At 50.4% G+C, this 13,638-nt stretch overlaps 4 protein-coding genes across 4 annotated transcripts; 3 read left to right on the forward strand and 1 right to left on the reverse strand.

Annotated features, from left to right (window-relative positions):
* Positions 1-110: 110 nt before the first annotated feature.
* On the forward strand, positions 111-6,472 carry PSV08DRAFT_381908 (uncharacterized protein; the record flags this gene model as incomplete). The annotated part of the gene is made up of 2 exons (XM_014223559.2): positions 111-113; positions 194-6,472. The coding sequence occupies 2 exons, from the start codon at positions 111-113 to the stop codon at positions 6,293-6,295; spliced, it is 6,105 nt and encodes a 2,034-aa protein (XP_014079034.2). The 3' UTR covers positions 6,296-6,472.
* A 1,156-nt stretch (positions 6,473-7,628) lies between these two features.
* On the forward strand, positions 7,629-9,971 carry PSV08DRAFT_381912 (uncharacterized protein; the record flags this gene model as incomplete). Its single annotated transcript, XM_014223560.1, has 1 exon — positions 7,629-9,971. A coding segment is annotated over one exon (2,343 nt), but the record flags the coding sequence as incomplete, so codon positions are not given.
* Positions 9,972-10,053: 82 nt separating this feature from the next.
* On the reverse strand, positions 10,054-12,005 carry PSV08DRAFT_231364 (cytochrome P450). Its single transcript, XM_014223561.1, has 4 exons — positions 11,858-12,005; positions 11,565-11,789; positions 10,445-11,511; positions 10,054-10,350 (listed from the first exon to the last, which is right to left on the reverse strand). Exons 1-4 carry the CDS (start codon positions 11,897-11,899, stop codon positions 10,197-10,199), a joined length of 1,488 nt encoding a protein of 495 aa, XP_014079036.1. The 5' UTR covers positions 11,900-12,005; the 3' UTR covers positions 10,054-10,196.
* A 400-nt stretch (positions 12,006-12,405) lies between these two features.
* On the forward strand, positions 12,406-13,564 carry PSV08DRAFT_18410 (mitochondrial genome maintenance MGM101-domain-containing protein). Its single transcript, XM_014223562.2, has 2 exons — positions 12,406-13,073; positions 13,160-13,564. The coding sequence occupies exons 1-2, from the start codon at positions 12,439-12,441 to the stop codon at positions 13,428-13,430; spliced, it is 906 nt and encodes a 301-aa protein (XP_014079037.2). The 5' UTR covers positions 12,406-12,438; the 3' UTR covers positions 13,431-13,564.
* The last annotated feature ends 74 nt before the right edge of the window (positions 13,565-13,638 follow it).

Here is a 13,638-nt window from a genome sequence, read left to right on the forward strand (position 1 = left end):
ACTCTCCATGGTTGCCTGCTGCTTGTTGTCCCCATTGCAGATGCCGTACAGAGTTTCTGTGTCGCCCTGAGGCTCTCCCCGTCATTGTCTAACCAACCACAGCACACATCATGGTAAGTCGAATACCTGCATACTCAGGCCCCTGCAGCCACAGCGCCCATTATGCTCCTTCATCCCCTCTGACATGGCGCAGTCGAAAGCCTCAGTATGGCATCCTTACAATGTCGAAATCCCCGAGGAAACCGCCGAAGAGGAAGTCGACGACACCCAGGAGATCCAGATCGAAGAAGCCTTGAAACTCTACCAGACTGCCTTGAAGCTCCATTCGGAAGGCCCTGCATCCTTTGAAAAGACTGCTGCAGCATATAAGGCTCTATTCGACTCTGATATCTTCAAATACGCCGAATCGCTCTCGGAATTCCAACGACACGAAGTCTTTGGCGAAGACCTTGTCTTCGACACCATCTTGGAGGATGACTATGACGCAGGTCCCGTTCAGTCTACCGGCGCCGCCGACAGCGCTCCGAATACTCTCCAGCAGATCCTGCATTTATCGTACAAGAACCATGGCCAATTCTTGCTGGAGTCTATGCAGCATTGGATTACAACGAACGGCCCAACACCTCAGGTGGAAGCTTGGAGCAAAATCCGCGACGCCCTCAACTACTTTGCTGAAGCGCTGGACAAGGAGGATACCGATCTCGACCTGTGGTTGCGAGCTGCTTCGGTCGCCGCCATGCTGGGCAGTAAGCGCCTCACACGCTATTGTCTAGAAGCAGTACTTGATGGAAATGACGAACAGTGGGAAAGTCTATTAAGACTGCCAGGATTGGAAGAAGGATTTGCTGGCCAACAGCTGCGTGAACTTGTTGAGCGACTGGAAGATAACGTTTCTCTGCGACAGGCACCCTTGTCACTGATGAAGCGGAAGAAACTGTCAGAGATGCTGAGGAAGAGGCTGAATCCATTTCCATTTGCACCTCTTCCTGCTGACGTTGCCCTTGCTGAAACCCTTCACAATATCAAGGCTGCGCCAGAGACTGTGACACTGAGTCCGACAAAGTGGGATTGGGCAAGCGTAGGCGAGATCATCCTCCGGCAGTTTCAGGGAGAGCAACAGGGAATGGCCTCAAATGTTCCATCAGGGTCCAACATAGTGTTCAGCATTCCCCCTGACAGCGGCACCCCGGATCGAGTCGAGCCTGTGCCCGAATTGGAACCTACTGAGCTCGCACAGAATACAATATCGGCAGCACCAGAGTCTACTCCGCCATCGAAAATTCAAGGGCCTACTGCTGCAGCTCCAGCCGAAAAGGACGGCGATGATACCATCATGGAAGAGCAAAGTACCGAGGTTGATGTCAAGAGTGAGGAGGCCACGTCAACTGTACCACTAGAAGTCGCACCAGCTCCATCCCGCAAGCGGTCTACGGACTCTGCTGGACTACCAGAAACTGCCGAAGGAGGCCGATCGCGCAGCAAGCGAATCCGCGGACGAGATACAGTCACCGAACCAGCCCCTGGAAGCGCTGCACAAGAAGCTAATAAGCAGCTTGATGCTCAGTTGGAGCCCTATACGCATGCAGATCAATGTCTGTATGAGATTGTCAAGGACATATACTCACGCCTTGGTGTCGAGGGCATCAAGGACCCCGCGGAATTGCGTAGCCTCGTCACCGCGCTTCCGGAAGCGTCTGCTCCCAGCATTACAGATCCTGTTGACAAGGCAGCTTGCGATGTTTTCACTGCGCTTCGAAGTGGGCACATGAAGACTGCACAGATAATCCTGAGTTCTGAATCTTTCGATCTGCTAGGAGTAACTAGAGAACATGGGTTGAACGCATTCTTGGGTTTCTCTAAATCGAGTTCAAGTCAAGCCTGTACCAAGCCAGTCTTGGGTAGCGAAGGGTTGAACTCGTTCGCGCGAAATGTAAACAGCAATTGGTTCACAACCCAGGAGGTTGCATTCGCTTGGATTGAGAGCTTGTTTTCTCCCGGGTTCTGTCTACCCTCCGGGTCCCGTGCCACAGATCAATCAAGCTATATACACTTCAGATGGGCAGATGATCTGAAGAGGAATATTGTCCAAATCATTGTTCACATCGATGAGTTCATCTACGAACGCATGCTCGAGCGTGTTGAACAGCTCAACCGCAAGATGCTGGATGCTAGTCACCAATGTCGAAAGTACCAACTGTCCAAATTTGATGCTGCACAGATTGAAATAGCGGAGGCTTTGTTTGAGCTACACTTGGACATCTATTCGCTTATCAAGCACCCACACAGCGCGATAGACATCAATACGCGGACTCTCCAGAGCGACCGGTTGCAGCGATGGTCCCACCTCGCACGAGATGTTATACAGTTACGATCTGACTGTCTACCAGGTCAGGATTTGGATGACCTGGCTCTCCGTCATATTTGGGCTACAGTGTCGCAAATGAGTGTTAGCGATGAAGTGGCACCAGAGCATGTTTTGTCTGCTATGGCCCAGCTAAAGACCATGTTTGAGCATCTGGGTGATCGTACAATTCAACTGCAGAACAACGCTATAATGCCTGAGCTATCGACTGCTGCAATTGATCGAGAACTCGTCCGCATCAGCATGAAGGACTTCTTCCTTAAAGTTTTCGATCAAGACGAGCAAGATCCAGTGACAGTAATAGAAAGTCTGGAGCCAATTTTGGAATTTGAAAACACAAGGGAATCAAACATACCGGTTGAGTCAGCTGGCTCTGATCAAAGAGCACCTGATGCACAAAGTTCGCCCACTGGAAGTATCGAAGGCTCATCCCCAGATAAACAGCTTAGCCATGCGTCTCCGATTCTGGAGATGCGCAAGTTTCTCGATTCTGCAAACGTAAACGTACGACTGTCTCTCTGGAACAGGTTACGCGTAGCCTATGAAGCCATCGACTATCCTTCCAAAGTTATATCGTGCTTCTTACGAAGTATCGAAGCCCTTGTGGATGATCTTGGATCTTCAGCTTTTCAGGAATTACCAACGCCTGATCGCCAAAATAAGTTATTAACCCGATACCGAGTTATTGATGACATGGTTGTCAAGATCCTTCAGATAATACGCGACGATGGAACGCCTTTTGACTGTATTTACTACGAGCATGTGCAATCTTCTATGTCAGCAATTGCTAAACTGCTACACATCATGTCGGCTGCAGACATGCTCAGAGATTACATTCGCATCAACCATATCCCTATGCCTCGAGTCGAATCCCATCCGAGCCAAGCATTCGTCAATATGATGGCACGACTTGGTGACATCCATCTGCGGCTCTGGATATTACAGTATCACTTGCTCAAGGATGGCTTATCTCAAGACCACGAAAGCTTCCCTACTCCTTCCGAGGATCTATTCGAATACATCCGGCATGTGCACCACGCTACTGGTGTGCGTGGCTTCTGCCATCTGTCGAACCGTCAGTTTTTGAGGCTTGCAAAGGATGAGTTGCTGCGCATTGACGATATTGTTGATGGCCACAGTTATGCCACCGAGCTCTGCCAGGTTCTTCACGATCTTTATGGCCTGAAGCTATTCATCGAACCTTTGGAGTGCCAGGATTTCCAGACCACACCAGATGCCCTCGACAAAAAGACTGCCTTCAGCATTTTGTCATTCGCTATGTCGCAAGTTGCTAAAGTTGACCTGAAAGATTTGCCCAAGACAGAACTCAAGGGAACTATCGAAAAGATACATACCGCGTTAGGTAGGCCCAAGCAGAACGATGATATCACTTTCAACCGTAAAGTAATCTCATCGTACTTCAAGTCACCTGTCAACCCTGTCGAGTTGTTCGGATGCTTGAAAGGTGTTGGCTCGCTTGCAACCAAGCATGTCCCTGCCGAAGATGCCGTGGCTGCATCGAAAGGTTGGTATTACATGATGGGCAACATTGCACTCAGCAAGTTCAAGTCACAAAAGCGCATGACCCAGGGACCTACAGAGGACTTGAACTATGCTCAAGCGTTCTTTGTGCAGGATTTAGAGCACTCCATTGAGCGTTGGGAGACGTGGTATCGCCTTGCGCAGGCCAATGACACGCAGCTTGAGGAGGCGGTCTCATGGAACGCGGATAAAATGAACAGCAACAGCGCCGATATCGTCAACTTCCAGCGAGCTGCAATCAACTGCTACATCATGGCGGTAGCCTGTGCTGTGCGCGATCCTAATGTAGGACCAAATACCCAGGCCAAGATTGCACAGATGTATACCGAGTTTGGCAACCGTATATACGCATCTTCCAGGGAGCCTTTTAGAATGGAGGCGTTCCAGATTCGAGAAACTGAGAAGCGGTTCTGCAATCTCCAGACGAATGCAACTCTGTACAAAGAGGTCGCATTTGCCCCATTACAGACCTACACAGCCTGGAAATTTGTAAGCACACTTTACAAACGAGCAATCAAAGGCAATCCAAACAAATGGTGGAATCACTACATGCTTGGAAAGTGTGGATGGAAGATGTGGTCTACTAACGAAAGCGCCATGCGGTATGCCATGTCCGTTGGCGCACATGTTGCTCCACAGCATGGCCCAAGTTGGGAGTCGGTCATTGAGGCCTTTACTAGTGCCATCGAGACACTACCCGGAAAGAAAGGGCGCAGCGGCGAGCCAGTTCTCGAGCCTCACTATAAACTAGTATCGGTCACTCATAAACTTTTCCAACGTGGTGCCATCGACTACGAAAAGGGAGTAGAAATTCTTTCGAATACATCGTATGCCCAGAACATCAAGGCTCCAGAAAACGAAGATGACTGGCAGAGATACATTCTTGCTATCTTGAAGTCCTTGCGTGCAGCAGACAAGTCAAGCTGGCACCACCGTGTCATATCACGCGTTGCTCACACTATCTACGATAACGAGAAAAACCCCTCTGTGGCTCAGGATGCTAAGCATGAACTTATGCAGCAGATGTTTACTAAAACCATGGCTGTTCAGGTCTGGAAACCCGAGAACGAGCGACCTGGCAGACACTTTGTATACACTACTCGCTACACCAAGTTTTTCATCGAACTCCTGGACTTGACTGAGGACAAGACCAATTTCGAAGCGCTTGCGAAGCGTGTAAGGCGGAAACAGACGGACTTTTTCGAACATCAGAAGCTGTGGCAAGATCTATGCACGCGTTACCTCAAGTTGCTACGAAGAATTGGCAGAATACCTGAAGGCCAAGAAGATTCAGCTTTCAAATCCGTCAACCATGATGAGTTCAACATGCTGGCTCTCCGTTTGGAGGCGTGGTGTCAAAACTCAGCTACGCAACACCCTGTACTGGATATTCTCCGCGACGCGATCGAACTTAAACGCCTCAACAACGGCATGATGAAGCCTCTTCTTATTGATGATCTCATTGGAGATACTTATGCGATGTTGTATACATCGATTGGTCCCACTTTGTCACCCCTCCCATCTGAGCAAGAACAACAACAGCAGCAGCAACAGCAGCAACAACAACAAGCTCTGCTTGCTCAACCTCGACCAACACCTTTTGCAGGGTCTGTAACATCTACAGGCGCTGTACCCATCTCATCCTTGATGCAAGTTCAGATCGACGGGTCAGCAGAAGGAAACACTGCGTCACCTTTCAGCATGTATCATTCCGGTCAAATACCATCTCAGCACACCACTCAGATGCCTCAGATGGTGGCACAACCTGAACAACCAGCAAAGCCCAGAGTCAAGGCAGTCGGTCGCAGGGAAATTGCAAGAAGAGCTGAAGCATGCGTCCAGAAGACTGCTGCTGCCTCCGCTCAATCTACCTCGATCCCAATTCGATCGCCTCCGCCTGCCAACGAGGTTCCCTCTACCGCCACCGATCAAGCAGCAGTATCATCAGACAAGACCGCTGAACCTACCGCTGAACCGAACACGTCTGCCGAAAATCTCCAACCCTCCTTCGACCAAAGCGAAACCGCCACCGCCGCCCCAAGCGTAAACAACGACGAACCCGCCCCCAGCGCCCCCGCCTCCGTCCACGACGACGCCGACGACGAAAGCGAGCTTAGCGAACTCGACGAAGATGAAGTCGAGGAAATCCACCAAGAAGTTCAAAACGATAATTTACGTCGCTCCGCCTCCATTGCTGCCTTGAACAAACCTCTTTTCCCTCACTTGGCTGCAGCAGCAGCAGCAAAGATGGCTTCTGTGGATAAGCGCATCGAGTCTGAACGCGGCGATGACGAACCGGATGATGATGAGACGATGGAGAGTGATACTATTCATGTCACTGCTCCGAGGCCGGCGAGGGCGAGGGATGAGGATCAGATGGATGTGGATTAGAGGGTAAAGATTATCTTTTGGTGGTCTGAATCACTGTGATGTGGGTTTGGGTCAACTTTCTTGGTTTATTTTCTCACTAGTGTATCACTGTACTATTACCTGTCGGATAGTAGTGCACGTCCGTACCTGTTATTCTTTCTTTCAAACTGTGGGCGTACGGAGGGAGGGATGTATTGGTATCACTCGAATTCTGTTTCTGTTCTCTATCTTCTGTTCTAGATACCCGGTTTTACAGGGTCGTATGCATACGCAATACATAAACGGCTTTTTTGGAAATTTCAATGTGCGTAAAGTTGGACTGACTGACGAATGTATCATGTTGTTTGCTTGGCAGGATGTTTGGCTAGGACTTGACCAATTCATTTCGGGTACATATCGTTGAAGCTGCCATCACTGGCAGTACGAGTGTGATCAGATCGCCATATCTTTTGATGGGCCTCTACTAAATGTAAATTCCGACAACGTTGTGCTCATAGGTCAAAAACAAACAGAATGAAGCAACTTGCAAAGAGAAGGCTGGCAAAATTGTAATCAATTGGCTAATCGAATAATGGGAGACTATAGACGATTAAAGAGCGAAGCATTCAATAAGGTCAGCTTAGGATAAAAGGCGAGCGATGATGGGTGCCCACAAACCCCCACCATGCAACAACCCCAAGCAAAAGTAAGAGGCCGCACAGCTTCTATGCGGAAACAAAGTGCAAAAAAGAAGTCGCAAATTACTTGGCGGTACTGGGAACTGTAGACACGTTAGAAATGTCTCAGGACCACCAATTTGTGAGGTTGAACGTACTCGAACCCAGGCTGGCGCGGATCTGGATCGGGACAACTGAGTGTCCGCCAGCCACAACGCGACGTCATACCACTAGACCATACCACCGTGGTATTTCTTTGATGACAAAAATCGCAGTTGGCCGATAATGGTACTTGGCAACATCACATGAAAAGACGCCTTCGAGTTCAGAAAAAGTTTTATTGCAGACTGCTGTGAGGGCGAAGGAATTTTGAGCGGGTGTGCGGGGTCGCGAGGTCTGTGCCGATCGCCAGAGGTGGGGCAGCGTTTTTGCTGGTGTTCGGTATATTCTTCCTTTACCCAATCGGTCGACACACAGCACGTAACTCAACATGCCCGCAGGTAGGTCTGAGTTTTTTTGATATCGCTGGAGATGCCATAAACAACCTTCTCAGAATTCGCCTAGTCGACATTGTTGCGAAAGCCGGCAAGCGCACATGTTTGCTCAATTTTTCTCTGCATAGATAAAACATACAACCCAATGCTGCACTTGCCCACGCGACTTGCAAATCACTTGACAATGCTAATTTCCAATAACTAGATTTCTCGTCACCCCGACAATCACGTGGGAAGCAACGTAAATCGTATCGCGTTGAGGACGAATACTCATTTCTTGACGAAGAAAATGGATCCGCAGCATCTGGTAACCAATCGCCAGCCTTCCAGGATGACGATGAAGAAGACGAAGACGACTTTATGCCGGACGCTCAGGAAGAGGAAGCGGAAGACGACTTTGAGGATGAAGAAGAGGAGGGCGACGAAGATGATGATGCAGAAGAAGATGAGGAAGATTCAGACGATAGCCTCGTGACGCCCAAACGCGGTGCTCGCGGGCCAAAAGCTACGCCCGTCAAGCCGCCCACCACGCCACTTGTCCAGCGCAACAAGCCGTCTACAGAACATGTGCCTTCGCCTATCACGTTTGCCAAAGGCAGTGGTATCAAAGTGCGCAATGTAGATGTCGAGAACAAACTGCGAACACGCGGCGTGCCTGATTTCGACAAGATTGGAGGTCATGAGCCGCGATTGAAAAACTTGTTCGGGCCGGATGGCCAGCATCTTCGACCCGTGCTGGCCTCTCGCGATTACTGGGGTTCTCAGGAGACATTTCCAATTAAAAAGCCTGGACGAGTTGACTCTAGTCAGCCTGAGTTGGGGGGCTTGAGGCGAAGTTTCTTTGAAAAGGAGGGTACCAGAGAGAAAGAAAATGAGGTGCTGAAGCAGTGGTATAGGCATACGGGAAAGACAGTTTTTGAGGCTATACAGGCTACCAGGGAGTTGTCAGAGGGTGAAGCTAACGAGTACATGCAGAATGACGGACCAGAGAGTCTGAATGTACTCACTGGACCTGTCGATAGCCCCCAGGTTACCGCTCTTAGAAAAGGCACTTATATGCATGTTGGACAGTCCTTTCCAGACAGGGATAGTAGAAGAGGCTGGCTGTTCAACTTTGGATCCAGGATACAAGACGCTCAATGGGTCACCAAGGAAGATAGTCGAACCCAATATGTCGCTGTCGCTGTCGAACAGCAGCCCATGGATGGAAACCGACCCAAACCAATGGAGATACCAAAAGCGCCTGCTTTTAGTGCTACGGAGCAGTTTCCAGCCTCCATTCAGATCTGGGCATTCGAAGCTACCGAAGACGGAGAACTGGATACTTCAAAAGAGCCTAGACTTGAACTTGTCATCTGCGCCAACTGGGGTGCACCTAAACAGCTTCGATGGTGTCCAGTCGCTACTACAGACACAAAAGGAGATTCTGATGATAAAAACGAAACGCACATCGGCATGCTGGCAGTCATCTGGTCAGACGGACGAGTCCGCATCCTAGACCTATGCGCCCCGAAGCGTCAAGCCGGAGAAGCCCAACCCACATACCTCCACTTCTCTCGCACAGCCTTCGAAATCTCAATCCCTCAAACCATCCCCTCCTGTCTGCAATGGCTCTCAGGAACCACCCTGGCCGTTGCCACAGCCGCCGGCACCGTAGCCATCTGGACCCTAACCCGCCCAGGCACCCTCTCACCAACCACCCAACCGCACAACCCGCGTCCCTGGTTCTACCACCAACTAGCCGACACCTTCATCCTAACCATTTCCTCCGCCTGGCCCTCAAATCCCCAATACCTCTCCATCAGCACCGCCGACGGCTTCGCCCGCCTCTTCGACCTACGCAGCCCCACCGCCGACACCACGGCCTCCATCCGCGGCCGCACGCTATGCCTCACGCAAGCCTGGCACGAGCATACACAGTCCTTCGTCATGCCCGACGAACACTACATCCTGCGGCACACTCCGCTCCGCCGTTACTACCATAATCTGTACAGCATGCGACTGGACAATAGCATTACGCGCGTGGCTACGAGCCCGGTGCACCCAGGCGTCCTGGTCGGCGGCACCGACGGCGACGTGCAGACAAGTAATCCCGTGATGCGGATTGCGAATTACAAGGTTGTGCCGTGGCAGCAGAAATGGTTTGTGCATGAGTGGAGAGGCGAAGTCACAAAGTCAACGGCCAAACCTGTCACTACGGCCAACACTCCCAAAGAACGATCTGGGGAAGGAGAAAAAGAAGAAGAAGAAGACAATACTAGTATGGCGACGCCGGCAGTGGTGGTGCCAGAAGACATTCTCAAACAGCCTCTTGTACGCGTGTCAGAGGGTTACAAGGCGGTGCAACAGGGTATTGCGAGTAGCGCAGTGTCGAAGAGGAAAGGGAACCCAGAGATTGGGCGGTCGATTAGTATTTTTGAGGAGAGGTCCGCGGTTACGGCTCTGGCGTGGAATCCGAATTTGAGATATGGGACATGGGCGGTTGCGGGTATGGGGTCGGGGTTGTTGAGGGTGGAGGATGTGGGGATTGTGGAGAAGAAGAAGTAGAATCGGGAGGAGCTGGCGGAAGGGAGGAAGGAGAGGAAGAAAAAAGACGTGTGCAGGGGAGGGAGGGGGGGGGGGTCTAGTATCTTTTAGATGAAATGTCATTCTCCGTGAAATTATGTGTTCTCTCCCCAAGTTAAAATGAATCTACAAGAGATTGCATAACAAATAACACGCTCAATTCCGACAGTGAAGAAAAAACCATCTTGTTGTTGGTATTCCACAAGCTCACCTCACGGACCTCAACTTGCACAAAAGCGGTGACTTCTCCCACAAAAGGAATGTCGGCTGATCCAACCAGTTCCCAGTCTCATCACAAAGCTCGATGTCAAAGTGATAGTAAGTTTTTGCAGCAATGAGCCGGATCTCATGGTACGCCATACTATAGTCACACACACGTTAGCACAGTCTCCTTATTTCCCGAAAGAGAACAAGAAGATATTTGACATGTAGCCAAGATGAAAAAAAGCGCTTACTTCTTTCCAAGACAGTCCCTCGACCCGATGGAAAAAGGCTGAAGACAGGCCTTCTTATCGCTGTCAAACTCGGGGTCACCCAGCCAACGTTGGGGCAGAAACTCCGTCGGGCGCTTGAAGTTCCGCTCACTCATGTACATGGCATGTTGTGGAATGCCCACAGTGGTATTAGGGGGCACAAATTTGCCACAGACAGTGGTTCCATCTGCCGGTGTGCGACGAGGCAACATGAGAGGAACTGGCGGGTATATACGAAAAGCTTCTTTGATGCAAGCAGCGAAATAGGGCAAAGCGGCGAGACGTTCCATGGTCATGTCGTCTGTGCTCTCGAATTCGTTGCGTATCTCCCGAGTGAGTTTTGCCATGCATTCTGGGTTGCGGAGGAGCAGGTACGTCAGGCCTGATAAGAGGGTTGCTGTAGTTTCCGTGCCTGCAATCATAAAGACGGACGCGTTTGAGTCCATTTCTGGTCGTGTTAGACCCTTGCCTTCCTTTTGGCTCAGTACCAAGTCCCAGAGATCGACGCCTTGGCTATCGCGGCCTTTTTCGAGGCGTTTCGTGACACGTGTGCTGGAGTGATTGAAATGGTTTTTACTTTTCTTGGAGATGGAGGTCGGTTGGATCATTTTGAAGAATTTCCAGAGCAATGGGTAGAACCGAATGAGGGATATGAGGCTTGACATTTTGAGGGCCCCAAAAATGTTACTGACCCACGGATCGTATTCGGCGTTGTCGAGCATATGCAGGGGCTCGCCAAACGTCAAATCGCCCATAACATCGAATGTGGTAAAGTTGAAGAGCCGGACAAGATCGAATTTTGTCTCTGGATTTTCTTTTATGCCTTTTTTTAACACGCTTACAAGTTGGTTGATGTACTTGAGGAAGAGAGGTTCTTGCTGTTTTAGAGCGCGATCCGAGAAGGCTGAACTAAAGATCTTTCTTTGGCGAGTATGAACGTCATTCGGTGAGTTGATGAGATTGGGTGCCCCGTTGAGACTCTCCGGGTATCTCACCGGGTCTTTGTGAGGCAAAGAGCCTGCTGTTCCTTTTGTACCATGGCCGTGGATCTAGAAGGCCGTCAGTGAACGCCGCATAGAAAGTAAATCAAGAATTTACTCACATCTTTCCATGCACCAGCATCAATGAAACTTAGTTCATTATGAGCAACTCGAACTATTGGCCCGTATTCACGGTGCAGATCTTGATAAAGCTTGTCACGAGAGCCGCTTGCAACGGCAATGTGGACTGGAATGCGTGTCGCGGCCAACAGTTTGGGGCCCGGGTATTTACTCAAGGGATGGAAATAAATCCGATACACGGCTACTGCAATAAAGCGAAATACAGTCTGTCATCAGTTAGCGTGGCAGTCTTAAACAACTTTGAGCAAGTTGCTTTAGTTGAGGATATGCTCACCAAAGCGACCAAAGCGCCAAAGAGGCCCATGAAGGAGGCCATCTTGAAGGAGCTTAGTGGCGTTGGCAGAGGCGTCGTATTGCGGCAAAGGGAGAGAAGAGATAGCAGCCCGCCAAGTAGGATGCAGGTCCTGTGGCCTGAAGCAAACGTTCTTTATACTGGTTACCAACGGTACATATAAGGTTCCGTTGGCCGATCTGTAAACAACATGGAATGGCACGGCCTCAGCCCGCGGCCAATCAGCAGATGCGTTCCATGGTCGCCTTATGGACATGGGCAGTGTCAATTGTGTGGCTTGTCAGTGCACCAATCGCACACACGCCCAGTTTTCCTAAAGGAGTAAGCTGTGCGAGTCTCCTAGTTGTACCGCATGCTAGTAGTAGCGATTAAGAGCAATCCTGTCATATGTTAATTCATGGGTTTGAGCGACCGAATGGTGCATAAGATGATGTCAGCTTGTCAACCATACTACACCCAGCCGTTATAAAAGGTCCGTGCACACGTCAGATCGTGACTTCGCGTTAGCGACGTTCCCTGACTGTCTTGGACGCTCCCAATTTCAACCCACCAAAAAAATAAACATGCAAACCATGGCAGCGAGACCGACACAAAGAGGCATATCAGCCTTATTCAAGGTCTCCTCTTCGAAAACAACGCCATTGGCGTACAGGTTACAAACCCGCACATTGTCTTCTTCGCGCATCAACGCCGCATACAATGCCACCCCACCCAGAGCAGCAACAACAAGCACCACCTCTTCCACAGCAGCGAAACCCGCTTCCTCAAGCACAACAACAACCCCCCAGCGAACTGTCACACCGCAATTTCCCGCAAAAGAACCCCCAGTTCCCACCACTCGTAACGCCACTGCAGATTCTGCCGCCGCCGCCGCCCAATCGCAACGTTCGCTCACCGAGGGCCTCTCCGATGCGCCTCCAGAGCTCGAAGGCGTACCCGCCATAGACTGGACGCGCTCGTACCACGGCCTCGGCAGCGTCTCGTTTACGCCGGAGCAGTCTGAAGCCCTGCTCGCCCCCGTCACACAGGATGACGTCGAAGTCAAGCCAGACGGTATCTTGTACCTCCCCGAAATCAAATACAGACGTATTTTGAACAAGGCGTTTGGGCCTGGTGGCTGGGGTCTCGCGCCAAGAGGCGAGAGCATAGTGACTGGGAAGTTGGTGACGAGGGAGTACGGATTAATAGTACAAGGACGGTATGTGTACATATTATCCCCCCCTCTCCCCAGGTTTTTTTCTTCACTCGTGTAAAAGAGCCATACTGACGATTGGTTTTTTATAGCCTTGTATCCATTGCCCGCGGCGAGCAACAATATTTCGACCCGGATGGCATCCCTACCGCGACCGAGGGGTGCAAATCGAATGCCCTGATGCGGTGCTGCAAGGACCTGGGTATCGCCTCTGAACTCTGGGACCCCCGATTTATCAGGGAGTTTACGAGTAAGATGACAAAAGAGGTGTGGGTCGAGCACGCGACCACGAAGAAGAAGCGCAAGATTGTGCTGAGGAAAGACGATAGCCCAAAGTATCCGTTCAAGGAGGTCAAGTTATAGAGAGTCATGAATCACGCATTTTATGGGGCAGGGCGTTGAGCGTTTCCGCCCTGGGGATATATGCATATTGTACCTCGGTTTGTAGCAATACCACTCATGTCTATCGAGTTTTGGCTAGGGGAAGTAGACACACGGCTTTTATGATACAGTCGTGAGGTTTTTCAGTTGTAATACCATCATCTACTTTTTTTGTTGCCATCAAAACGCC

Source organism: Bipolaris maydis (genome assembly GCF_028858645.1).
Source record: "Bipolaris maydis strain C4 unplaced genomic scaffold PSV08scaffold_16, whole genome shotgun sequence".
NCBI lineage: Eukaryota > Fungi > Ascomycota > Dothideomycetes > Pleosporales > Pleosporaceae > Bipolaris > Bipolaris maydis.

What these genes read in the sequence shown, in the direction of transcription:
- PSV08DRAFT_231364 (XM_014223561.1), bottom strand. Translation starts at nt 11,899, where the DNA reads ATGGCCTCCTTCATGGGCCTCTTTGGCGCTTTGGTCGCTTTG. An exon ending in TTGGCGCTTTGGTCGCTTTG is followed by an intron (nt 11,790 to 11,857) that starts GTGAGCATATCC and finishes AACTGATGACAG; the next exon opens with ACTGTATTTCGCTTTATTGC. An exon ending in ATGCTGGTGCATGGAAAGAT is followed by an intron (nt 11,512 to 11,564) that starts GTGAGTAAATTC and finishes ACGGCCTTCTAG; the next exon opens with ATCCACGGCCATGGTACAAA.
- PSV08DRAFT_18410 (XM_014223562.2), top strand. Translation starts at nt 12,439, where the DNA reads ATGCAAACCATGGCAGCGAGACCGACACAAAGAGGCATATCAGCCTTA. An exon ending in GGATTAATAGTACAAGGACG is followed by an intron (nt 13,074 to 13,159) that starts GTATGTGTACAT and finishes GGTTTTTTATAG; the next exon opens with CCTTGTATCCATTGCCCGCG.